The sequence below is a fragment of the Anthonomus grandis genome, chromosome 6 (assembly GCF_022605725.1).
Source record: "Anthonomus grandis grandis chromosome 6, icAntGran1.3, whole genome shotgun sequence".
Taxonomy (NCBI): Eukaryota; Metazoa; Arthropoda; class Insecta; order Coleoptera; family Curculionidae; genus Anthonomus; species Anthonomus grandis.
The window spans coordinates 27,751,492-27,778,367 of NC_065551.1; the positions used below are offsets into that span (position 1 = coordinate 27,751,492).

The 26,876-nt window shown below is 32.6% G+C and overlaps 2 protein-coding genes across 2 annotated transcripts in view; both read left to right on the plus strand.

Annotated features, from left to right (window-relative positions):
- The first annotated feature begins 2,216 nt into the window (after nucleotides 1-2,216).
- The window catches only part of LOC126737088 (uncharacterized), a 43,058-nt gene continuing 18,398 nt past the window's right edge, over nucleotides 2,217-26,876 (plus strand). The window contains exons 1-5 of the mRNA XM_050441792.1: nucleotides 2,217-2,761; nucleotides 5,682-5,981; nucleotides 10,179-10,411; nucleotides 25,930-26,081; nucleotides 26,351-26,511. Coding sequence (XP_050297749.1) covers nucleotides 2,489-2,761; nucleotides 5,682-5,981; nucleotides 10,179-10,411; nucleotides 25,930-26,081; nucleotides 26,351-26,511 — 1,119 coding nt within the window. The 5' untranslated portion in view covers nucleotides 2,217-2,488. The remainder of the gene's footprint in view (nucleotides 2,762-5,681; nucleotides 5,982-10,178; nucleotides 10,412-25,929; nucleotides 26,082-26,350; nucleotides 26,512-26,876) is intronic.
- On the plus strand, nucleotides 21,321-24,814 carry LOC126737089 (ubiquitin-like modifier-activating enzyme 1). Its single transcript, XM_050441793.1, has one exon. The coding sequence runs from the start codon at nucleotides 21,528-21,530 to the stop codon at nucleotides 24,654-24,656; it is 3,129 nt and encodes a 1,042-aa protein (XP_050297750.1). The 5' UTR covers nucleotides 21,321-21,527; the 3' UTR covers nucleotides 24,657-24,814.

The window sequence follows — 26,876 nt, forward strand, 5'->3', positions numbered from 1 at the left end:
GCTTAAAATGGTTCTTAAAATCACTTACGGAAGAATTTGCAGTAAATGGGAAGAATAAATATCCGAAAATTAATTTGGTTTTGTAAATACCGTAGGAACTAGAGATACTCTTTGAAGTTCAAATTTTATTCCAAATATCCAGAGACGTCAACTGTGATTTCTAATTGATTATAAGAAACTACTTGATCGCTTTCAATATCATAAAATTATTAATATCCTGGAAAAAGTCGACATGGACAATGAAGATATCCGATTAATTTCAAATCTCTATTGAAATCAGACATCAAACTTGACGGAAATTGAACGACCATAGGAATGTATGGTCTCGCCTTTGATATTAAACTTATATTCCGAAAAAAATTTCAACGAAGCCGTTAACGGAGTAGAAGAAGGTATCCTTTTGAAAGGAGTCAGGCTAAATAAAATCGATACGCTGAAGATACCATGGTGATAGCAGATAGCTTGGAAACACTGCAAAGATAAATATACCATATCCCGCAGTACAGTCAACAATATTTCTTATTACCTTCCTAATAACAATGTAACGAAGACGAAACACATGATCGTCAACAAAATATAAATGTAGATCACCCATATGTCGGCGGAACTCGAATTAAATGTGCTCAACAATATTGCTACCTTGGAACCATCATAAATGCACAATGGGACAGTGCACAAGAAATAAAATGTCGTATAGGAAAAGCAAGGATGGTTATTCACAAAATGAGTACCAATCTTCATAAGTCACAACATATCTCTTAACGGAAGTAAGGCACTTAGAATGCTATGTATTTTGTGTTTAATTGTATGGCGTAAATTTCTGGATACTTACAGAAGCCACTATTAAAAATCTGGAAGCATTTGAGATGTGGCTGTTTATAAAAATGCTCAGAATACCATAGACAGCTCACAATACAAACATAGAAGTGCTAAGAAAAATGCACAAAGATGTAGAAGTCATGTTATGAGAAATAAAGATCGCTACTCTCTACTGCAAACCATAATACAAAGGTTTACATTGAGTAAAAGAGTGCCTTGTTTTTGACTGGTTCTAGAAAAAATTACTTACACCAGAGAACAAATTAATGAATGATGTTATATACATGACGGATCGTACCGTTGCTTTAACTTAAACGTCCATAAAGCAAGACACTTACATATATCAAAAAATCCAACAAATGAACTGCAACTTGTAGATTGATGATCTAAATGAGTTTCTCCAAATCTCATAATTTAAAATAACATTAAGTTTATAAGCAGAAACCATCGGCAATAAGTCTTAAGGGAAGCGAATATAAAGTTATTGAAGCTAAGCAACTATAAAGAGAACCAGAAGTTTTTTGAGATTGCAAAGGAGAACAAAGCCAAAATCGTCTAACATATGAATATGAGAAAGAGGAATGATTGATGCCATTTAAAGAGATATAGTAAAAAGTCCGTAGAAATCTTATCATCTTTCTTGTTTCCATTTATATGAGCAGTTTCAAAAATATAGAGGATTGAAGATTATTACTGAGAGGTTTCCTTTTATGTATGCACGGTCTCTATTATGACTTTTTATTTTAGCATTATGTTTTTCTGTTTTCTTTGACTCAATTATTTGTGGGCATAATCATTAAAAATCTTCCTTTTACCTTCTCACATTTGCAATTTTCATACATTCAAATTTCCTTGAAGTTTTTTTTTAAAAATAGGTGTTATCTAAATAGAGTTTCTGTATCAGTTTACTATTTTTTGTATAAAATAGAGTCAAGTTTTTTATTATAACGAGAATCAACATCTTGTTCCAAGTTTCATATTTTATTGTTGGAGACCGATGATTCGATAATGGGAGCGTTACTTAGATCTACTCCTTTCTTAAGCCGCTGATTTTTTCATGTTTTCGTGACATCTTTTATCTTCGATGTAAAAAGTAATTTAATTACATTGCAGCTCGTAACAAAATTATTTTAGACCCCATTCCCAGTTAACTACTTACAATAAAAAATATACCCGTAACATTTATTAATACCCAGTGAGTGTGTGTTGAAAGTTTCACAATTTTTCAATCGACTAATTCATTTGCAAAAAAAGCGGATCCATCCCTTCTTATTCTGTCGCCACCACCCATTTCCCGCCAACGCCTTAAAGCTTTCGAAACCCGATACAGCTTCCCCCATAAGCCATCCCTAAAAATCTACAAGGTACGAACTGGCCAGTTTCTGATCCAGTTTTAAACGATCGATCGAAAAGTACACAACTCGTTTTTAAGGACGCTCCAAATTCGTCAATGAACGAAAGTAAGAGCGAATAATAAGCCCGAGTACCTGCAGAGTACCACTTAGACGGCGCGTACCATACACACCTCCTTTAATCTCTCAGTGATATAATAATTTTGTTTATTATTTAAGTGGGTAACACCTGAAGAGTACTTGCACTTTAGTCGCGAAAAAATGCTCTTATAGCATCACATCCGTAATTATTGTCAATAAAAAAAGAATAAATCAACATGAGGACTGTAAACATTGGCTCTATGGTACCTTGGGTACTAGCTCTATTACTGTGTTTTTACGTACAAGTGAACTCTGGCAAAGAATGCCCTCAAAGCAAAAGACTGAGTACCAGTAAGTTGGTTTGTTATTATAGTTCTTTAGAGGAGGTTGACGGGTGCTACTGCAGTCATGTCATTTTGCCGGCCAATTCGGACGTTAAAGGTATCGAAAAAGTGAAAGAAAAGGCAAAGGGCGTGAAGATCTATGTGACCGTCAATGAGTTTAATCAGGTCAGTATTATCAGCTTAATAAGTAACATTTTATCATGTCACCATAAAAACAAATTTCATTTATAGCAGATCTATGTAAAATGGGATTTCTCTTGCTTTTTGTCGCTTTATAATAGAATTGTCAAAATATTGTTTTTTCTTAAAATCTAACAAAAATATATAGAAGAATAGCAAAAATTGTAGGTTTACCATCATAGTTAAGTAGAATTAATAAAATAAAAAAAAGATAATCTCATATTTCAGTTGTAATAAAAAAATATCAAATTTCTTTAAAGCTGATCTAAATTAAGATGTACGTTTATACAAAAATTTTATCTTAAAATTATGCCCAGATTATCTGATCTGCCTTTAATATTGACAATCAATTATGAAACATCTTGTAAATGAATAATTAAATTTCTTTTCTTCTTTATTATGATAATATATGCATAATAAATTGTTAACCATCTGATAAATCGCTTTTTGAGAGCCACACCCTGTTAAAGTTTCTTAACGTTTAGTGTAGCCATTACCAGTCAGTCTATATAAAACTGAAAAGTAGTTAATTAATTAACTTATTGTTAAAAAAAATAATTTAAGTAATTTACTAATTAAATAAAAGCAACAGTTTGAATTTACAATAATCAAAATTTGTTTATTGGTTAAGACTTTTTTAACCATTTAATATTAATTTTTTCTCCGCCTCTTGAAAAAGATACAAAACATCAAATTATCTTAAAAAAACCTGTAATGTTATTTATGATTTATTATTTTTCGGGCTTTTATTATTTTCGTAATATTTATATTTTTTAGTAAATATTTTATTTCAAATTCATTAAAACTGTCTTTTAATTTATTTTTTATTTTTTTTCCTAAACTAAATTACAATTGAATAACATATGACGTAAACTTTCCTTTAGAAGATTTAAATAATTTGTTTCATATATTTTTTTATGCTAAAGCAATTTCGTTTTAATAAAACTCTTTTTAAAAATATACTTGTTTATATTTTGTATTGCTTCTGTTTTATTATTCCTACTTTAAAATAGTCTTATAATTTAACTTTCACGAATATTTCATTAATATTATTAGGCTTGAGTTGCAAAATTTCTTTTTGCATCTGTTTTTCTAAGGAAATCTTTAATTGAAAGAGTAGTACAGAAGATATTCGCAGTATCTTTTAAATGGTATTTAGGTCCCACTATACTTCAAGTCTCTTTACATACACATTTGTAGTTGATTCATTCTCTTCCGTCTTATCTCCATCTTCTTCCAGATAGGTGTTCTCTAAACAAACTTGGTTTATTTATCCTCTTTTCATTCAGTCTTTCCATATTTCTTCAATTCTCTGGTAAATAAAAAATCTTCTTATATTTACTCTTTTTGTATATCATCTGTCGAACTTCTTCCTGTATGCACCCAATTAGCAAGTGAATTTTTTAATCACATTTTTTGGATGTTTTATTTCATCTTTCCTAATATTCTTTATATTGTTTATCATTCGATCGTATTATTTAAAGCAGTTATTTCTTCTTTTTAACTAGGGTCAGATCATTCTAATTCTAGTATATGGTTGGACCCAGATAACTGACTCTGATATTCGTACAGCAGCTCTAGGAATATTTCCAGCTTTACTAGAATAGTGTTTTTCTTTATTGCTCTACCATGTAAAGTGTACTTACATTTTTTCAATTTTTTCAGTCTTATTTTTACTAGAGAACTGCGTGTTGTGATGGTTAAATGATTATGATGTCTTTCTAGATATCGTGTTTCTCTTTGTACTTTGCAAGTGTGAATTTTAACTGAATATATTACTAATCTGTTGTTGGTGATTAATGAAATGATTTATTGTTCTTAAGCATAGACTTCAGTTGATCAGTTAGTATGTTTTGGATTTCTGTTTCATTATTAGAGTCGCTTTAACATGACTGTATTCATATAATGCCTGATGCATTTCAATATAATGGTAATTCTTCATTATCACTAGATTCTCATACAGTCAGTTCCATTCTTATAGAATTAGTAATGATACTTATCTTGCCTGTCATTAAAACGTGTGACGACGTCTATCTTTATTTTGACTTAAGATGATAATGGAGAATATAACGATTCTTAAAATAAATATTAAAATTAGTCAAACGAACGTCGATTTTCTTCTATAATTTACATAAAATTGACTGTAAAACCAATATGATGGATATTAGTCTTACAGTTAAATCACCCATCAATTTCCAACATCAAGAACAATAAGGATCCTCTGTCTTAAAACTGATTAAAGCACTTTGCAAATTTGACAAATCATCCATAATAAAAAAGGAATGTGCAATTTACCATATTTAAATTGATACACAATTACAATGAAATAGGGTTTTAAAGTGCTTAATAATGAAAAGCCTACTTAATTTCTTGTAGCAATCAAAAGCCCCGGGCATTCCGTGATAATTGCTTATGGTTTGTTACAACTAATACAAGTAAGAGTGATAAAGTATTTATATATCAGATCTTAAACACATAAATATAAATGCTTATTTCAAACTTCACTAGTCATTGCTAAATAATAGCTAAATCAGATTATTAAAGATAAATCCCATTTTTTTATTTTGCCCTAGAATCTCAATTCTTCTTGCTAATATATATAGGCTGGCAAAAAAAAAACAGGTTACCAAAGCGTGTAAAGTAAAACCATTTACTTAATAAGTGCTTGCAAAAGTGTAATTACCGTTTTGCTAACGAACCCTAAGATGAAAATTACTAATATCTAATTTTTGACCGTGACTAACCGAAATAATAGATGATTAAATGGCAATATCCTCATGTAATATTAATTTCACATACACATTGTCCGTTTTTGGCTCTCGATATGGTGGATATTAAATAGTGATCAACTTGTGTGTTCTAAAAAAAAATTAAATGAGATTTTAGATCATATTTATTTTTATAGGGTCTAATCGATCTTCTAAAATCAACAAAAATCGACGGTTTGGAGCTGAACTTAAAAAAACTTGACTCGAAAAATGACATCAGCGATTTCATATCGACGGTCAAATCAAAGATCGGAACTGACCTGGATATCGCTTTGGCAGTCCCCTCTAAAGCTGAACTGGTTGCTAAATACTTTGATTTTAAAGCATTGAACAAGCATACTGACCTCTTCATATTGGAAACGGCATTCTTGGGAGCATCGGCCAATGTCACTTTCCATCCAAGCAGATTGTCTGGAATGTGGGATATGCAGAACACGGTAAGTAAACAGAACATTTTTAATTTAGATTTTGTTTACTAAAAAAACTAATCAACATCAAAATACGAGGTAATATTTAGGACGTTAATGTGATGTTAAGGCACATAAAAACAACGTGATTCACGGTTTAACGTCAACGGACGGCGATTGGGTATCATTTACTGAACTGATTGACGTGATTTATAGGATATACGTACGATTTAAAGATTTAATTTTTATAGTAAACATCAAGAATTTTTTTAAGATTTATTTTTCTGCACCGAACAAAAACTGGTTCACTGTTTTTAGTAAAAATTATTACCATGAGTTGAAGATCAGTTTTATTCTCTAGATTTGGCTTAAAGTCTTCTTTCTATTCCTTTCCATGTGTAATTAATGTTAAATTATTTTTCTTTTAATTGATTCATTTCAGTATTATTCTTGCATTTATAGTAAAATATGAAAAACACGAAAAATTTTGTCTCCAATCTCCTCCAAATGCAAGGCAGAATTAGGACTGTACAACTTTCAAATTTTATTTAATAAAGTTTTGGTTTTGATAGAATTTGAAAAAATGACAAAGTTGTGTTTGATAGAACGCCTAATTTTCAAAATTCCTAAATGTTTTCCATGAAGAGATTTATCTAATAGCGCCCATATATAATCAGTTCAGGAACATACATATGCAAAAAGGCTATTAAATATTCATATAAATAAAACATTTTTTTCAATACAAACTGTTATTTAAAAAATAATTTCTGTAAACACGTTTAACTCATACAGATCCATATTTAAAGATATATATACAAAACAAGTTTTTCAGTTGTCTTGCTTAATTGGTATTTAGAATAAATAGTACCAATTACATTATTAAGCAACCTATACATCATTTCAGATCCGCTTTATATAACACGTGATTTACATTGAACAACAAAATATGTCTCCTAAATGTCAAGAATTTTTGATTGAAATTATGTTCAAATATCAGATTATCCTTGATAAGGATAATTTTTAATAAAATTAATTGAAATATTTATTTATTTATTTCAACCAACGACTGGCTTTAACAGCAATGCTATTTTTATTGATATTTATTTGAATCAGAGCAGTTTGTCAAGGTTTGTTTTGCTGGGAATAAAATGTTTTTGTTTCACAAGAAACTGGTAGTGCAGAGGTGTTTTAGATCAGAGGTTATTATTATCATTAAAATTCTTTATTTGCTTTAATACATAACACATTTAGTTATTCCTTGTAATATTTTACTACTTCTTATTATTTTCCTCCATTAGTTTCACTAAGTCCATGATTTTCGAGGTAATATTTTCTTTCATTGTTAATACGGTAGTAAACTCATGAATTCCTTTATAGATTTCTATCTACATTTCATAAGATTATGCTTCAATCATGATCCTTTCTTGATTCTACTTTCCATTTTTGTAGGACGTATAATTTATTTTCGAATTGCTGAAGTGTTCATTAGGATTAAAAATCTTTTTAATTAGGATATCCTCCAACTCCGTTGCATCTTCATCAAATAATTCCAATTAGAATCTATATATCTTACTTGGAGTGATTTATCGATATGGTGTTTATAGGAAAATGAGAATTCTTTCGATATCGTAGTACAACATTTTTAACTTCTTTCTAAAATCTTTCACATCTTTCTGTAAGTCCTTAAGTAAAAAGTCTTCTTGTTACATCAACAATCAAATTGATACGTGCCTTTTCAATTTTATTTCTTCAATATTTCGATATCATTTTCCAATGTGCACACACTCGCAACTTCTTCGACTTAGTGGACTCCTAGAATGTTTTTATCCTTATAGATTTTAGAACCTTTAGTACATGGTCAATGTTCTTACCTCACCATTTCTACGTTTTTATTTCTATGAATATTTCAGATTCAGACTTTAGAGTTTCTCCCTGATGCTATTATAGCTTTCATCTCATTTCTACATCCGGTACTTTGCAAAATAATAATTTCTCCAATTATGAGTACTGCAGCTTATGGAACATTATTTTAGCAATTAACTTCAACTAAGATCTTTTCTATGTAAAGGACTTTATAGGTCTGCTATTTTGGGAAAGTGTTACTCAGTTCCTTCTTTTGTTGCTATTTTAGGTTCCCTTTCCCATTTGAACTCAACCGTGTTATTTAGTAATTATCTAAATCTCTCAATAAGTCCACGATCTATGTTTACTTTCTTAATTCTGGTATTCTTTAACCTTTCAATCTGTTATGATACTCCTAACCTCAAGATCTCCTTAGATATTACTCGACTATTTATATTCCATGACTTCCAAAGAAACTATCATATCTTCAGAGCGAATACTAAATAATAAAGCTGATATAAACCTAATATGCCTATTTTTACTTTTATTTTATTAGAGATTTTAGGTCCAATATGTACAGTTGCTGATACTTAGATCAGTATAATCCTTGTATTACCACCTAGAATGTAATTTTTTGAAGTCTCTTTCAACCTACCTGGAATAACTTTTCAGAGCTTTTCTCTCTCTCAAAGAAGATATACCCGAAATCAACATAAACTTAAAATACTTGTAGATGTGTTATAAAGATGACTTTCCCATTTACATACTTTACAAATATGCAGTTCTTGCATGTAGCATGATTTAAGAAATGCCTTGGAGGTCGAGAAACATTTGAATATTATAGTACAATTCATTATATCTTCTTTACCATTCATGATTGATAGCGAAAAACTTGTTGCGAGGTCATAGAAGGTTCGGCTCAGTAGAAAAAAATTGGCTCCGCTAGAATGGGACCTTCACATTTTCGTAAAGGATGTGTTACAGTTCCTTTAAAGGCATGTTACATCTTTAAAAGTTGACATCAATGAGGCGTTGATTGGTGTCAATCATTAGTATTTTTTTGCAGTAAATTTAAATGTGAAATATGAGGATGTAATTAAGCATAATGACAAAGCACTGCAAATCGTAAGTAACAGGGCAATTTATTATAAAAGAGAAAATTAAAACCATTTAATAAATGACAATCCGTGCTCATATCAAATGATATAATCGCACGTAACTCTTGCTCCGATTTCGTAACAGATCTGAAGAACGCGAGCGAAATGTCCATTCATAAGATGCCCCGGGGTAATAATAAAGGCTTGAACGTTAGGAAAAATGCAAAAATCTTATAAGAGAGTGTCCCAAAGCAGGAAGAAAAAGGTTCGATACAGATATAAAATATAACTGCGGAAAATATTCTTCCGGGTACCTATACCGAGTACTATACATCAAAAGAAATTGGTTTTGCTATTCGGTGAAATGTAACAGGATATAATACTTAACTTGTACCTGTCTTGTAAGCGATTGCTTAATTAGTGGGATTTTTTAAAAGTTCTATTGTGTTTTATGAATTGTATAATTTGCATTCAATGGGGAATTTTTAAAATTTTTTTGTTAGGTTCTAGTTGATGATATGCATTATAACTCGAATTAAGAAATTTGTTTTTTGTTCAAAAATCACTGTAAAAAGGTTAAACAAAATTAAGTGAGGTTACTTCGAAGGCTCAAATTATGCATAGAATGATATGATGCTTCTAAGCAATCCAATCTTTCATATGGATATAACCAATAAATTAAATCAAATTTTTTATAGACGGATTAGCTAATTGAAATCTTCATATGAAGCCATTTAGATATATTCTTATTGCCTTTGCAAGTATTCCTTCCAATAGTACTTATTGTATATTTCTCGACCCGTTTTGTAAGAAGCTTATAATTAAGCGGTTCTTTATGGATTCTTTTAATTTCTAGACTTAACAATAATAATAACAACCTACTGCATCTCGGCCGTTAAAATATTCACAACATCATATGCAATTAAGCATTCATAAAAAAATGAACATAAAACCTTCATGAGTTCATGCATTCGTATTAAACCATTACGAATGGTACGTAACAAGGATCTCCCTTAAAAGGTGTAAAAACCGTAGGTGGTTAAACCCTGATGTCTGGGTGAGTAGGCGCCTTACCTTTACCAGCATTAAACATATCAAGGACTTTAGCACCGATCTATTTTTGAAAAATCTGAAAAATCGGTGGGAAATTTGAAAGTAGCTCCACCCACTAGGTATATCCATGCATATGTAGATGTTGTATTCACCTACTACTCATATAAGGAATATTAATTTGTTGTGAATGGTAGGAAATGAATCAAGTATTTTTTCTTTATAATTTATTTTCCAGGACTCCGTGGTTGATCTTGTCAGTGGTCTTGGAGCTCCTCTAGCAAAAGTGGTAATAGCTGCTCCAGTGCAAGCTTTCCAGTTCACACTTCAAAATTCAGAATATTCGGCTCCAGGAAGCCCAGCTTTAGAGTTACAGTCAATCACAAGAAAAGAATTATGTAGGTTAATGAAGGGCAATAAAAATTGGACTTTGGAGAGGGATGAAGACCAAGCCGGACCCTACATTTTCAGGTAAATTTTTAAAGAATTATCAAATAAGGAAGTCATGCATTTGATTAAAAAAACTAATAATTCAGTACAAACTATAATTATATCTGCCATCAAATGTTTTTTTAAACATCAATCAACTATTTATAATAAAAACTCGTGCCAGTATCTTAAGTTACATAACAGAGTTGCTCCACTTTCTGAACCTGTCTGACTGAGAACGAGACCGATTAATACGACGACCGACATTGCCCGTGGTGGTACCTCTACCGTAACAGTACTGACTGGCGGTACCACAACATGAAAGGCCATGACAGTGGTTATATCATTTTTACTGCGATCTGAATGAAGTTTCAAAACATTTTTGTAGAATAATGGAAAATTGCAATATTATCGTAAACTCCAAACATAATATAATTACGCTTTAATTAAAAATTTGTATAAAATTGCAAAAAAATTGCAGTGAATGTGTTTGATATTTTTCCAATACTAATGACCTTTTTAGTCACTGCTTAATTTTATAATAGTTACCGTTCTACTTTCAATATTAAAGGTTTTAAAACATATACAATATACTTATTTATACTTCTTGTAATATTTAGCTCGGCAGCCAATTCAAAGATTTATCAAAAAACGTTTTTTTTTTGCATTATTGAACTAAAAATAATTAAATTTTAATCTCAGTAAGAAATTGCAACTTTTTCAACAACATTTTCATATTGTGTCTTTTTATGGTTTTAAAATCGAAAGCCTTTAAAAAGTTCTTTCTAGCTGGACTTTAATAATTTAAGTTTCATAACTATGGCACTGGTCAAATGCAATAAATCTAAAGTTCCTGAACACTAAAATTAAGAATCGATCATAAATCACTGATTTCCTAGTTTTTCCAATAGCTACAGTAAAACTTAGTTAACTACTTATTCTGTTTTTCTTGTCGTAGTACAAACTATTAAAGAATTCTTAACTAAGTCAGAAGAACCCACTTCTACTTTCTCTATAGAAAGACAATCAACCTTAAAATGATATTTGACTTTATGGTGTGGACTCAACAAAAACCTTCCTTAGAGTCCGATTTGTGTGACTTCTTCCAAAATCGTACAAACTCTGTTACGTCTTTTTTAATAGCTCAGTTTTTGTTTAAAAATGTAGGTCTACTGCTTTTCTAATTTGTTCAAATGATTGTCGCTCTCCAGGGAAATTTCTATCATCTCAATTTTGTCGTTCAACAAATAGATAATTTTCAAAATTAAGTTTGTTTACTAAGTAAAATCTATTCTCACTGAAATAATATCAGGTCGCCATAAAACTGAAAATTTTTAATTAATGTGGTTACTGTTAAATTAAGCAGTTTTCTTCAAAAGAACCTCTTTAAAAATTAAAATTTATCAAAAGAATCTTCCCAGAAATCCGCAAAATGTAAAAAATAAGACGAAAAAATTTAAAAAAATATTAGACTTTTAAAACAAATTACCTCCTAAAAGGTCATCATCAACATGTCTCTTACTATATCTAAGTGATCATAAATCAGATATATTCGTATAAATCAGTTGATCAGACTCCAAGGTTCAGCTTTGGGTTTAATTCTATTTCTGCATTCTATGAATGATCTTGAAATTTCTAAATTATTAGAGACTTAACCATTAACCTAGTAAACTATCAGATCATTGCGGTTAAGTGTAACCTGGCGGACGTGTCAATTGTCGTCCAGATTTACTAGTTCTCATTATAAAACGTATGATAATGGTATTATATTCTATTAACATAACTCTCATTATTTTGCTATTTGAGGGTCTAGGCCAATAATAAAGGGAGCAGCTAACAAAATTATATTTCTGAAACGAAGAAACTTCGGACATATGTTGATAGGAACATTTTTCTTAAAACAATCTGACGAATCACTCTGAAGTTTTGCACTGTAGTTAGGAAACAACCTGTGTATGATTTTGTCATGGATTTTATTATGTAAATTATTTTGTTTTGTGTACTTTCAATGTAATAGGTATTGTTGCATGTTATTAATCTTATCATACATTTTATCATTTTTTAAAATGTATAATCATAAATATTATATATAGTATAACACTATATTTTAGAATTATTTTAAAATAAGTCTAATTGTTTTGCTAATAATATAAGAATATTTGGACTAGAGTCACTGAGTAAAATATCTATTTATGCACTTCACTAAATAATAATAGCTTATTAAAATTAACAACCTGTACCCTAAAGGTGATTTTTCATGCATCCGTCATATGATCATACGACGGTACGAAATCGTGTCTATTGGCCTATCTTATTAGTCAGAAAATTATATTACATATCTTTAAATTTAATTGGTTTTCATGCATCCGATATCGGACTGACAAAATTATTATATCCGTTATCCTATTTACTGCCAATGTCAGAATTGCGTCTTCAGCTGCCCCATCACCACTGACACCTCCCATTAGTGGTGATAAAGGGAGACATAAACAAAGGGAGGCATTTTGAAGGCACTTGAAAAAGTGAATGCAGATACCTACTTCTATCATGCAATATACTGCTCACATCTGTCAGAGAATATCTGATATGTTAGCCTTAATGACTCAAAAAGGACAAACGGTATTGCAAGTCGTTCACCACTATATATTGCTATTCTTACAATAAGGTTTTGTTAATTTAGGTCTTATTGAAATATTTTGAGGTCTTAATTGAAATATTTTGCTGTGTTAGAAAGCTTGATCTTATTAAGTAATTGGTAATGTAATGTAATGTAGTGTAGAGCAATGGGGTCTGGACCAGGGTAGCTCTTTCAGTGGGAGCATCAACAGATCCTATTCACTCAGCGTAGATTTGTGTGGAATCCTGTATCTTTTGTGGTCCAGTGCTTTCCGCAGAATCTGGAGATGTCTGTGCCGGTTAAACCCATTCTGTATAGGTGGCCGTTGCAGGTGTGGTGATGCTTTGATTACCCCTGCCTGCATCCGTAAACTTTTCCTGTCCAGTCTTAGAGATCCATCCTCCTAGCATCAAAGCTCAGGAACTTTTTGTAGTGGACTAACCCATTGGTGTCATTCCAATGCCATCCTGGATGATGTCGATTTCGTATTTAAGGAATACTTTGTTGAATCCAAAAGATGGGACAACTCCATAATAAATTTTTCTTTTCAGCTTTCTATAACGATATATTATCCTACTAGTTTATAACAACAAAAAATATTAAAGACAAGAAGTAATTTTCCAATTTCATGAATAGTAAAGACATTAAACAAAAAAAGTAAACACAATGCATTATCATAGTTTTCAAATAAGTCCGATAGCGTATAAAACGTTAAATGCATTTTTAATTTATTCGATAACGGATAACTTAATTACGGGAATCCCTTAGTACCAACATTTTAATAGATGAGGAATTTGATCTTTTTTTTAGCTCTTTAAATTACCTGGAACTAACGGAGAAAAATCTGCGAGTAACAAATTTCCTAATGCAAAGGCCAAACATAATATCTTTTTGGGTCTCATTTTGCTAATGATATTAAAAAATTAACAAATAACTCATTAAAAAAAATTCAAACACAAAGAAATACTGCATAATTAAGTTAAATTAAATAAAAGTATAAAGCCCTATTAAACCCTTTTGCTATTTAATTAACCTAATTCCCTTCTCAGAAATTTATTCTGATATATTTCTTCATATTTATTCTCTTGAGGAGATTTCTGAGTAGTCGAGCTTATTACTCTGTGGCTGAATATTTCAACGACAATCAGATTTTAATTAATTAAGGGAGACCTAGCTCTTTTCCTAACCTGTTTGTTTTAAATGTTTTTCTTTTTTTTTTAATCCCTAAATGTTGAACTGTACTTAGTTAAGAAAAGTTAGATATAGTTGATTTTATTGATTCAAGAAGGGAAAAGAAGGGAAGAACAAGAAAAGGAAGGAAAAAGAGGAGAAGAAAAAAAAAAGGAAGAAAGAAATCTAAATTTTGACTGTTTAACTTTGATTCGTCATTGTAACTTATATTTTTAAATATAATTTTAACCTTGTAACTCTGTGTCTTTAGGATTAGGTGAAGCTTTGTTTATAACAATATTTTGTTCAAACAATAAAGCATATTTGAATTTGAATTTGAATTATACTTAAAAAGACAATTATTATCCCTGTATAGAAGTCTGGTATTAAAGAGGAACCTTACCTAATTACAGGGCAATTGCTTTGACTAGTGCTATTAGTAAATTAATTAAAAAGTGCTTAAAATTTTGCTTTACTTAATTTACATGTGTAATTTATTATCCAATGAACAATACGAATTAAGGAAAAAACGGAAAGTGTAATTATAAAGTAAGTAATTGCATTGTCTCACGTTTGCACGATATTTACCTAAGGCCTTTGATGCTCACGATGTTCTGCTGAAACGCCTAGAAGATGTGGGTATTATTGGATTACCAAATTACTATCATACTTAGTCTCTGGACGTGCATTGGAGTATGATATATCTCAAAGTACTATGCTTGGGCCTCTTTTATTTATACTATATATTAACTATTTTGTTGGTTATTTGTCGGTTATTTCAAGGGATAGTGTAATTTATTTTGCAGATGATACTTACCAAATTATGAAAAACAACAGTTGGGGGGGAGTCAAAAATAAAGCTGAGTTGATTGTGTCAAGGGTAAATAATTGATTTAATTGGATCTAAAAATATTGTAGTGATCAGGTTCCACTACAATATGTTATTAATAATTCATATTGTAATTAATATATTATAATATTAATAATTAATATTCATACAATCATAATTCTTATTGTCTAAATTACGGTAACTGTCAGTGTAGCACTAGAATTGTTTGTGTAAATAGTTTAAAATATTTAGTGCTATATTTTTACAGTCTACTTAAATGAGATGTTCATATTGATAATGTAATAAATAAAATCCGTAAATTGTTACATACATTTTACATCTTAGTCTTTGTCGAAAAAATACTAGTGTATAAAACTATGGCGGAATCTGTACTTGCTTTTGGTATACGCATATGAGGAGCTCTTCTAAATCCGTTGTTGATGCACTTGTAATCTAGTAGCGGCTCGTGAACATAGAAACATGTGAAAGGCATAACCCAAAATATATTATAACCCGCAAAAACAAAATTTTAAAACAGAAGAGGGCACTTCACACTCACATTTATTATGACATCCGCGATAGTATTTATTTACCTAATAGTTTACGTGTTATATGTATTTACTTTAAAGTTAATGCTTAAAAAACACTGGTCACTTTGTAGTGATAGAGAACTTAACATTACGTAAACCAGTTATTAACAATAGAAAATTAGATGCATACGAAAGCTTAGCAATATTTAAAAATCAAAAGACCATTCTCAAGAGGGATAAAGATCCAATCCCTTGTAGTTAATTGTATCGTTTAGTTAGTGTTTTTCGCACTATTGCTGACTTTTTTAATATACAGTGTGGTGACTTTAACTGGAATAAATTCAGTTAAAACTAATCAAAATTTATCTCGCAAAATTCCTGAGACCCGTCGATTTTTGTTTATTTTTTTTCACATTTCAAGATAGTTTTTGATTTTTTTACCTACAGAGCCACTTTTTTTAATCTCTCATTGAAAATAGCCCTTTTTCTTGATTAAATTGCCCTATTTACTTTTGTGATTATCTAAAGGAGAAATACGAAAAAAAAATAAAAACAATTAAATTATTAAAAGTTGCGTTTAATGTATAAGATGCTCAAAATAAGCACCATTTACTTGTTGGCAAAGCCCAAGACGATAATAAAATTCGTTTCTGACATTTTCTAACACTTCTAAAGATATTTGTCGGATTTCTTGCCTAATATGTTCTTTGAGTTCGTCTAGGTTTCCTGGTTTGCTCATATAAATTTGACTTTTCAAATGTCCCCACAGAAAAAAATCAAGTGGGGTGAGATCGGGAGAACGTGCCGGCCACTCGATTGCACCCCTTCTACCAATCAATCTGTTTGGAAAATTGTCATCTAAATACTGGCGTACATTACGGGCATAATGTGGGGGAGCACCATCTTGTTGCATCCAGATTTTTTCATCATACAAATCTGGATCGAACTGACTCGGATATAAGGCACGTAAGACTGGAACTAGTTCATCTTCAAGAAATTCTAGATATCTTTCCCCAGTTAAAGTATCATTGAAGAATATGGGCCCTATAACTTGCCTGCCAATTATGCCAGCCCAAACATTAGTTTTCTGGGGATATTGTGTATTAGCTTCCCTTACCCAGTGTGGGTTCTCGTCAGACCAGTAGCGACAGTTCTGCTTATTAAAATGGCCAATAAGGGTGAATGTAGCCTCATCAGAAAAAAGGATCCACTCCGAAGATATGCGATTTTCGTCAATTGTGTTCATTATTAATTCACAGAACTGAACTCTGCGATCTGGCTCGTCTTCCAATAACTCTTAAACGGGTTGCATTTTATAAGGTCGTTTGTTTGCACTTTTTAAAATTTTTAGCACAGATTTATGATGAATAGAGTTTTCGCGAGCTACTCTTCTGGCTGCAGTTACCGGATTTTCTTGCATCGCTAACAATACATTTAATTGGGTGTTTTCATCGATTTTAGAAGACCTTTGTCTTGAAACATCCCTTACGTGCCCAACTTCTCGAAATCTGCTTTCGATTTTACTAAGCGTACCTTGGTTAATAGGTGGCAAATCTGGATATTTCTACCTGAATAAGTGGACAACGTCTAGCTGGGTACGACTTCTGTCCCCATAACCAATCATTTTAAGATTTCAATCTTGTGGGATTCGGATAAATAAGGCATTTTTTCAATATAAGTTAACTTATTGAAATTCACTTTACTGGTTGACTGACACTTCAACTGGTTGAAATTCACTTTATAACAGTGCCACTACAACAATGTCAGGAAATGTCTCGATACCAATAAAATAAACAAACACGCCAAAAATTTACCAACACAAAATATTTCGAGATTTTTAATAATTTAATGGTTTTTATTTTTTTTTTCGTATTTCTCCTTTAGATAATCACAAAAGTAAATAGGGCAATTTAATCAGGAAAAAGGGCTCTTTTTAATGAGAGTTTAAAAAAAGTGGCTTTCCATTTGAAAAAAAAAAAGTTTGGGTTAATTTGGACCCCCTTTGTAGGTGAAAAAATACAAAAACTATCTTGAAATGTGAAAAAAAATAAACAAAAATCGACGGGTCTCAGGAATTTTGCGAGATAAAATTTGATTGGTTTTAACTGAATTTATTCCAGTTAAAGTCACCACACTGTATAAGGCGACTTGTAAGTAGATTAAGTCTAGCTTTAATCTTCTCCCGAAGATGCTAACATCGTTAGAGAATCACGTCTCAAAAGTAAAATAAAGAGTTTTGGTCAGTGGTAAATCTGCCTCGTGATTTACGAACCATGGTTCCAACTCTCCCTGTTTTTCTATATCGAGACAAGGCTTCTATTTTGATAAAATGAAGCATAAATCAGTTCAAATTTGTGGTGAACCGACGCTTCACCCGCATCCCCAGTGTTGCATTGCTAAAAGATTTGTTGATGAAAACTATCCATCAACTGACCTAGTTGAAGTGGCAGATGTTTTTCAAACTCAACATATTTATATTAATTTAGTGATAAGATCCTTATGCAGTAATAAAATTAGCCAAAATAGACCTTATAGCAATAAGGTGTCAAAATATAAAAGTATTAATTAATTTCGTTTACCCAAAAAATAAACTTTTCATTTATTAAAAGATCTCTCGTTTCTGCAGCATCAAAAACTAACAGTATTATGCCTTTTGAATTTAGATGATTCAAAATTAAGTATAAAATTTAGTTTTGGAGCTTCTTAACAAATCTTGAGCATTTGCTTCCTTAAATTAAACACTTATAATTTTACTTTCACTTTTCTTTGCTTCCTTACTCTTTTACGTTTAAAGTTTTTCTCCTTTACGTTTATGTAACTATATTATGTTAGGTACTATTACTAGCTTTTAAGTATAATACTCTTTAAAGATCTTGGTTTTATTTCATCTAAACTAGAAACATACACAAATTTGCAAGTTCATCGTGTTTCCAATTACATTTAAAATGGCCGCTTTGTAGAATTATTTTTGAAATAAACAGAATTTAAGAAAGAAATAAAGAAATAAACGAAATGTGCTATATTACGTAAGAATAATCTTGTGTACAAACATCCTACAAGCTAGGAAAACAAAACAAAAATACAATTTCAAAAATTGACAAAACAATGAACAAAATTAAACACAAGAAGACAAAACTTTTTGAACATACTTGAATTAAAGATAACTAAATAAAACAATCAATTACCAAATAAAGGTAAACTTGTTGACAAAACTATAGAGAAAAAAAACTTTCCAACATGTCCAAGGTTAAAACCTATCATTAAAAAAGTCATCCAGGTTATAATATGCCTTAGCCAATAAAGGCGTCTTTAATTCTATTTTAAATTTCTTAACATCCGATATTTGTCTAACACATAGAGGAACATGATTGTAAATTTTTTTACTTATGTAAATTAATGAGTTTTTGGTAAGGGAAGACCTAGGAATAGGTAGGGGAACATCATTTACACGACGAGTCAAATGGCCAGTGTCAGAGGGTAGTTTGGGAATTTTGTGAATAAGAGCAGCTGTTTCTAAGATAAAGAGTGAAAAAAGAGTTAGGATTTTTTCAGAAATGAAGAGGGGTTTGCAAGAATCTCTTAACTTAGCAGAACACAGGTATCTAACTGCTTTTTTTTGAATAACAAAGACAATGTTAAGTAGCCCCTTATTGGTTAAACCCTTAAAAGGCAAGCCATACCGAATATGAGATTCAATAAGTGAAAAGTACACTGAACGTGCAACCACCCCTCCCAGCTTTTGTTTTGCCATTCTTACTGCAAAACATCCAGAAGACAATTTCCCAGCTAAATGTGAAATATGATCTTCAAACCGAAGGCGACCATCAATGATAATTCCTAGGAACTTACTTGCAGTACTCTTTATTCTGCAAGAGGGAATTTTCGTCAAGCACACCACCCTGATAAAATCTGAAGGTCTTTAAGGAAACAAGTCTTAATATAATCAGAATTTTTATGGCTCCATAGTATGGTGGTATCATCAGCAAACTGAACCACCTTGCCCTGCAGTTTCAATGAACTCAAGTCATCCACATATAGTAAAAATAACAGTGGTCCTAACACTGAACCCTGGGGAACGCTGCATTTCAGGGATCTAGAGGCAGACAAACGCCCAGACACTGTAACCTTCTGAGTACGATTTGATAGATAGGACTCAACAAGCCATCGCAACGCTACGCCCCTAAAACCATATTTATCGAACTTAGATAACAGTATTCCATGATCCACACAGTCAAATGCTTTGGATAGATCACAAAACACTGCCGCCGATGACTCTCCAGAATTCAGGGACACATAGACGCTCTCCAAAAAGCTAAAAACAGCATTATGATTCCCTTTACCGGCTTGAAATCCAAACTGATTTGCAGACAAAATGCCATTATGATGTAAAAAGGACAAAATTCTGCTTTTTGCAAGTTTTTCAACTATCTTAGAGAGGGTAGACAAAATACAAATGGGACGGAAATTACAAGGCTGATCCAAATCTCCACCCTTATAAAGAGGGATAACAACTGCCTCTTTTAAACATGAAGGAAAAATGCCAATATGTAAGGAATTGTTTATGGCAGAAACTAAAGCATTTAAGGCTGAATTAGGCAAAAAAGAGTAACAACCTCGAAGATATCCCATCAGCTCCAGATGATTTATGGTTTTTTAGGCGTTTGATTTCATTTTTTACTTCGGTAAGATCGACAGGATGAAACAAAAATGAATGCTCAACCGACACTTGTTGAAGATAGTGTAAGGGACAATGTTACTACGAATGCCCTTGAGCAAGATATTAGGTATATCACAATAATAGTCGTTTAAAATGTCAGGTCTTAACTCCGGTTCAGATACTTTTCTATGGCAATGTCTAAAATCATTAATAATCGGCCAACACTCTCTTTGCCTATTTGATGACATATTTAAGCGATCCCTATAATAATTAGATTTTGCTGCTTTAATTGTCTTTCTGTACAGACTACGGTATTTCTGATGATATACAAGGATATTTTCATTTGTGGTATATTTGCACAATTTAGTCAAAAAACGGAGGTTTTTAGCTGAAATTCTAAGGCCTCTTGTAACCCATGGTTTTCGTTTCTTAGTTTTAAGCCTCATTTTAAGAAAGCACTGATTGATTTTATCACACAGAACTTGAAAAAATATAGTAAGTGGGTCAGAAGCCGTTTCAAGTGCATTCCAATTTACCGAAGCTGTAGCAGCAGAAAAAGCATTGAAATTTCTCCTGCTGAAAATTCTTCCCATATAATGAGATGAAGATAATACAGTATTATATGGCATTTTAGCAAGAATAGCTTCATGGTCGGAAATACCAGATGAGAGTACTGTGCATAAAACGTCATCAACATTTGTACAGAAATAGTCAATGGTAGTTGCAGATGAAGAAGTTATTCGTGTGGGAGAAAGAACGTGCATTTTCAAGTCGTAAGAATTTAAAATACTTAAAAGAGAAGTACGTGGCAAGTTTCATCAGTGTAGTTCATATTAAAGTCACCAGCCAATATAACCTTAGAGTGTAGGGACAACTGGGATAAAATAGATTCAAGTTTGTCCATAAATTTAATTATATTTGTTACAATTTTCGAATATAATTTGGCGAGAATAATAAATTAAACCAATCAGAATTCCATCGGATCATCATCGTATTATATTAGGTCGAACTGTTAACCGCTGATGAACCCAAAAATCCACCGTCGAACTCTACCTGCGCCTGCTTGACGTATCGATTTCGCGCTGACCGTTCGCCGCGGTGTCTCCCAGCCTTAACCCTCGCGATATGTCAGAAAATTTTAGGTTATGTAGATCGCATTGTCAATGTCATTCATTACCATTAGTCATTCCGAAATTTAATTTTGGTTTTTGCGTGAATATCGTGTTTTAAGTCCGGCAACGCGTGTTTAAACCCGTTCCGTCGCTTCGGTTCATCCTACCGTTAGTTTCGCGTGTTATTTTTCACTAAATCGGGCTGACAAAATTGATTGTTAAAACTGGCCAGCGATTTACTCCATGTCTAGTGCTGACTCGGCAGAAACGTTTACCGGTCCTCCATCCAAGAAACGTAAGTTTGACGACGCGCAAGCCGGTTCAAGCATGGCGAACACAAGCAGCAGCTTGCCATCAAGCTCTGCAGGCCGTAGCGATATCGATGAAGGACTCTACTCCAGGCAATTGTATGTGTTGGGCCATGAAGCAATGAGGAAAATGGCTACTAGCGATATCCTTATATCCGGTCTCGGGGGTCTTGGGGTAGAAATTGCAAAGAACGTCATTCTGGGTGGTGTAAAGTCTGTAACACTCCACGACGACCAACTCACAACTATAAGGGACCTCAGCACGCAATTCTTTCTCGCTGAAGAAGACCTTGGAAAAAATCGCGCATCGGCTTGCTTTAAAAAACTTTCGGAGCTTAATAGTTATGTCCCTACTTACGCGTATACTGATGCCCTAGAAAAGGACTTCATCAAAAAGTTTCGTGTAGTCGTCTTAACTAATTCCACAAGAGAAGAACAGTTACAGATCAGTGAAATTACTCATGAAAACAACATCGCTTTGATAATCGCTGACACAAAAGGCGTCTTTGCACAGATATTTTGTGATTTTGGAGAATCTTTTACCGTGGTAGATACTACAGGGGAGCCAGCTGTTTCCGTTATGGTAGACAATATCAGCAATGATAAGGAAGGCGTGGTTACCTGCGCCGAGGACATGAAGCATGACCTAGAGGATGGTGACTATGTAACATTCTCGGAACTAGAAGGTATGACTGAATTAAACAATTGTGCACCTAAAAAAGTTAAAGTTCTTGGCCCATATACTTTTTCCATTGGCGACACTACTACTTTTACGCCATATCAGCGTGGCGGATTCACTACTCAAGTGAAAATGCCTAAGGACCTACATTTTAAGCCTCTAAAAGAATCTTTAGAAAATCCAGAGTTTTTAATGGTTGACTTTGCCAAAATGGATTATCCGCCACAATTGCATTTAGCTTTCAGTACTTTACACTGCTTCATAGAGAAGCATGGTAGACTTCCAAAATCTTGGTCAAACGAAGACGCAGCTGAATTTCTCTCTATTGCCCGGGCTAATGCTAACAGCGGTGATACTGAAGTAAATGAAGGTTTGCTAGAAACGTTCGCCAAAGTCGCTGCCGGAGATCTCAGTCCAATAAATGCCGCAATTGGAGGAATAGTGGCTCAAGAAGTAATGAAAGCTTGCTCTGGGAAATTTCATCCTATAATGCAATGGTTTTACTTTGACGCCATTGAAACCTTACCGTCAGACAAATCAGAAATTACAGAAGAACTTGCCGCTCCGCAGGGTAGCAGGTACGATGCACAAACTGCTGTTTACGGATCGGAATTTCAAAAAAATATTTCGGCGCAGAAATATTTTGTGGTCGGTGCCGGAGCGATAGGATGCGAACTATTAAAGAACTTCGCCATGATGGGACTGGGTACTAACGGAGGATGTATCACTGTCACCGATATGGATTTTATTGAAAAGTCCAATCTTAACAGGCAGTTTTTGTTTAGAGCACATGACGTGCAAAAACCAAAATCAGTTACAGCTGCTAGGGCTATAATGAAAATGAATCCACAAGTTAACATAATTGCACACGAGAATCGAGTATGTCCAGATACTGAGAATATTTACGACGATGAATTTTTTGAGAGTTTGGACGGCGTGGCAAATGCATTGGACAATTTTGATGCAAGAATTTATATGGATAGGCGTTGTGTGTACTACCGTAAACCTTTGCTTGAATCTGGCACTTTGGGAACCAAAGGAAATACTCAGGTAGTAGTGCCATACCTCACAGAGTCATACGGTTCAAGTCAGGACCCACCAGAAAAGAGTATTCCGATATGCACATTAAAAAATTTTCCCCATGCCATAGAACATACGTTACAATGGGCAAGAGATGCTTTTGAAGGATTATTTAAATATAGTGCAGAGAAGGCCTCACAGTTCTTAAAAGATCCAGACTTTTTGGAACAAACCATGAAACTACCTGGCACACAGCCGCTTGATACCCTGGAGTCAATAAAAGCAGCTTTATTGGACGAACGGCCCAAAAACTTTGAAGATTGCATTACATGGGCTAGACATTACTGGGAAGATCAATACAATAATCAAATTCGTCAGCTATTGTTTAATTTTCCACCAGATCAACAAACCAGTACTGGTCAGCTATTCTGGTCAGGTCCTAAACGCTGCCCACAGCCGCTTACTTTTGATATTAATGACCCGTTGCATTTGGACTATATCGTTGCAGCTGCAAATTTGAAGGCAAAGGTTTATGGCATTCCTACAAACAGAGATAGGCAGTATATCGCGAAAGTGGCGTTGCAGGTTAATATTCCAGAATTTACTCCAAAGTCGGGTGTGAAAATCGCAATTACAGACTCGCAAATGGCTGCTCACGGGAATAATGTGGACTTAGACAAGGTTATGGCGATTAAAGCCCAGTTACCTTCAGGTGAGGAGTTAAAAAGTTTAAATTTACATCCTCAAGAATTTGAAAAAGATGACGACTCAAATTTTCACATGGACTTTATTGTGGCGGCGTCAAATCTTAGAGCTATTAATTATAAAATCACACCAGCCGATAGGCACAAGTCCAAACTGATCGCGGGTAAAATAATTCCAGCAATTGCAACCACCACTTCAATGGTCGCCGGCTTGGTGTGTTTGGAATTTTACAAATTGCTGAGAACACAAAAAAATCGTGAGATGTTTAAAAACTGTTTTGCTAATTTGGCATTGCCATTGTTTACGATTTGCGAACCAAAACCTCCAGAAGAAAAGGAATATGATGGCAAGAAGTGGACCTTATGGGACAGGTTCGAAATCCAAGGGGAGATGACTTTGGCAGAGTTCTTGCAGTATTTTAAAGACAAATATAGTTTAGAGATAACGATGTTGTCGCAGGGGGTGTGCATGCTATATTCATTCTTCATGCAAAAATCTAAGGCCCAGGAGCGAATGGGCTTAACTATGGCGGAGGTCGTAAAGAGAATCTCAAAGAAGAAGATAGAACCACACGTTAAGTCTTTGGTGTTTGAACTATGTTGTAACGGTCCTGATGGTGAAGACGTTGAAGTACCATATGTTAAATATAATCTTGGTTGAAGAACATTTGCGCATTTTGAAATATACGTTACTCTGCTTCTGTTGCTTTCTTTTTTAAATTTTGTGTTCTGACATGAAGAGATTTTGGTACTTTTATTTACTAAACGATATTTCGAAATTGTGATATGCTTTTCTTAATAGAATATTTTTGCCAGTAACTAATGTTGTTTTAGTTAAATGAATTTGTTTTTTAACTATATTGACTCACTTCGAAGTTTGGTTGATGTTTCTTTAGCTATCGCTTGTAATCACAAAAATATTTTCACTATAAAACTCGCGATAAAAATTTGCCTGATAAACCATTTAGATTTAATTCAATTATGATGCGTCACAAATGGTAACTGATTACAAAATAATAATGGGTTTAAGGCGCAATGCTATTAGATCATCCCAGGAATACCATCGCCATTGTATTCGAGCCAATACATCATTCGAATATAATTATGTCTAAAGCACCTACCTATTAGAATTGATAAAAAAAAAATTATACCTACTTCTTTTTTTTCACTTGAGAGGTCGGTAATACCGACATAATTTGATTGATATTTTGTTATTATTGCGATCTCATGCTGAGTGCCTTGTTTTACAGTGTTAATACTTGGTGTTAATTACCATCCATTAACATCTTCGATTGTTGATTGATGATGCATTTAGGTATAGGGGAGAGAGACATGTAGTTTTCATTTAATAAAACTCGAATAGCTTTATTATTAGTGTTATCCATAGGAAAATATGAAAAATTAAGTACGATAACGATCAGAATTCTTCTGAGCATATACCAATTTATTAAATTTAGTTAATAAATTTTGCTCTTATTTGAATACCTAATCATCTAGTTTTACTATGAGTCACCAACACCCAAGAAACTTGTTATATTGATCGAAAAAATATCTTGTGTTATTTATCTCCAATCTAATTGGCGGAACTAATTGCCTTCTTCGCCATTCGCTAATTTATTAATATTCAATTGCGAAGGAAATATTAATCAATAAATAGATGTTGACTTGTAACAATATATTACAAAGCACAACACATTTTTTAGCAATTAGCGTACAAGATAATGGGTTTTAGTGTTGTCGACCTATTGAGGCAAGCCTTGACAAAAACTGCTTTTATATATAAATAACGACTTTTACTTACACAGCGAAAGTGAGCAAATCTTAATTAGTAACATTAACGTAGATGAAAAAACTCATATTAAGGTTGATGGTAGGTACCTTTTTTCAATGACCTTTAATAACGATGTTCAATTATATATTCGCTTACTTTTTAGCAAAAACCAATGGATAGCTTTTGAAGATTCAAAATCCATAGATATTAAGGCTAAATATTCCAGAGTGAGAGGTTTAGCTGGTATAGCCCTTAAGGATTTATCTCAAGATGGCAATGGGTGTGGATCAACGATTTTAGAGGATGCTTATAATGGTAAGATATCCATGTTTATCACATTTGTTATAACCAAGTATGATATGCACATCCTTCATATATGTGAAAATCTAATTTGAATCGTCTTAAATATAAAGTGCTCACATCGCAGATAGCAAATTCAGAGATTATTAGTACTTTTACTACAACGAGTACTATAAGGAAAAATTCTTAAAATAATGAATTTCGGAAATGTTATACTTAGCAAAATGCTGACGGCATCCTTTGAGGAATCTTATTTTAATATTTTTTTATTTATTTGTTAAAAGGATTATCGCGACAAGCTAGAGCTCCAAGAGGTGCAGTACTTCATTCGCTAGAAAGGGAAATTACCGATGGTTCATCAAAATCTTTAGATTCTGTTCAGTTGTCCCCATTTAGGATTTCTAGAATTATCGACACCGAGGGAAAAATTCATGTTACAAGACAGGTAAAATACGTTTATTCTTTGCAATGGCAAATTAGGATTAAAACTTGAGGCTTTTTCTTAATAAAAACGTTTTAATCTTTCGTTTTGCTTAACGGAGGGTGAGGAAACATTGTGTAAATTATAAGTATTAAAATAGAATGGAGTTAACCCAATGGAATTACCTATCTGGTACTATTTTGGGGCTATTGTGGGGTGGACATCATGAATTATATAATAAATAAAACTAAAATAAAGTGTAAAAAAGTTAAAGTTAAATTATAAGAGCAAATGGTGATTAAAAGGTATAGGATTTATCAAAAGGAAAATTTATTCTCTATATGATAAAATCGCCGTTTTGAAAATAATAAAAATTTATCACAAGAAAG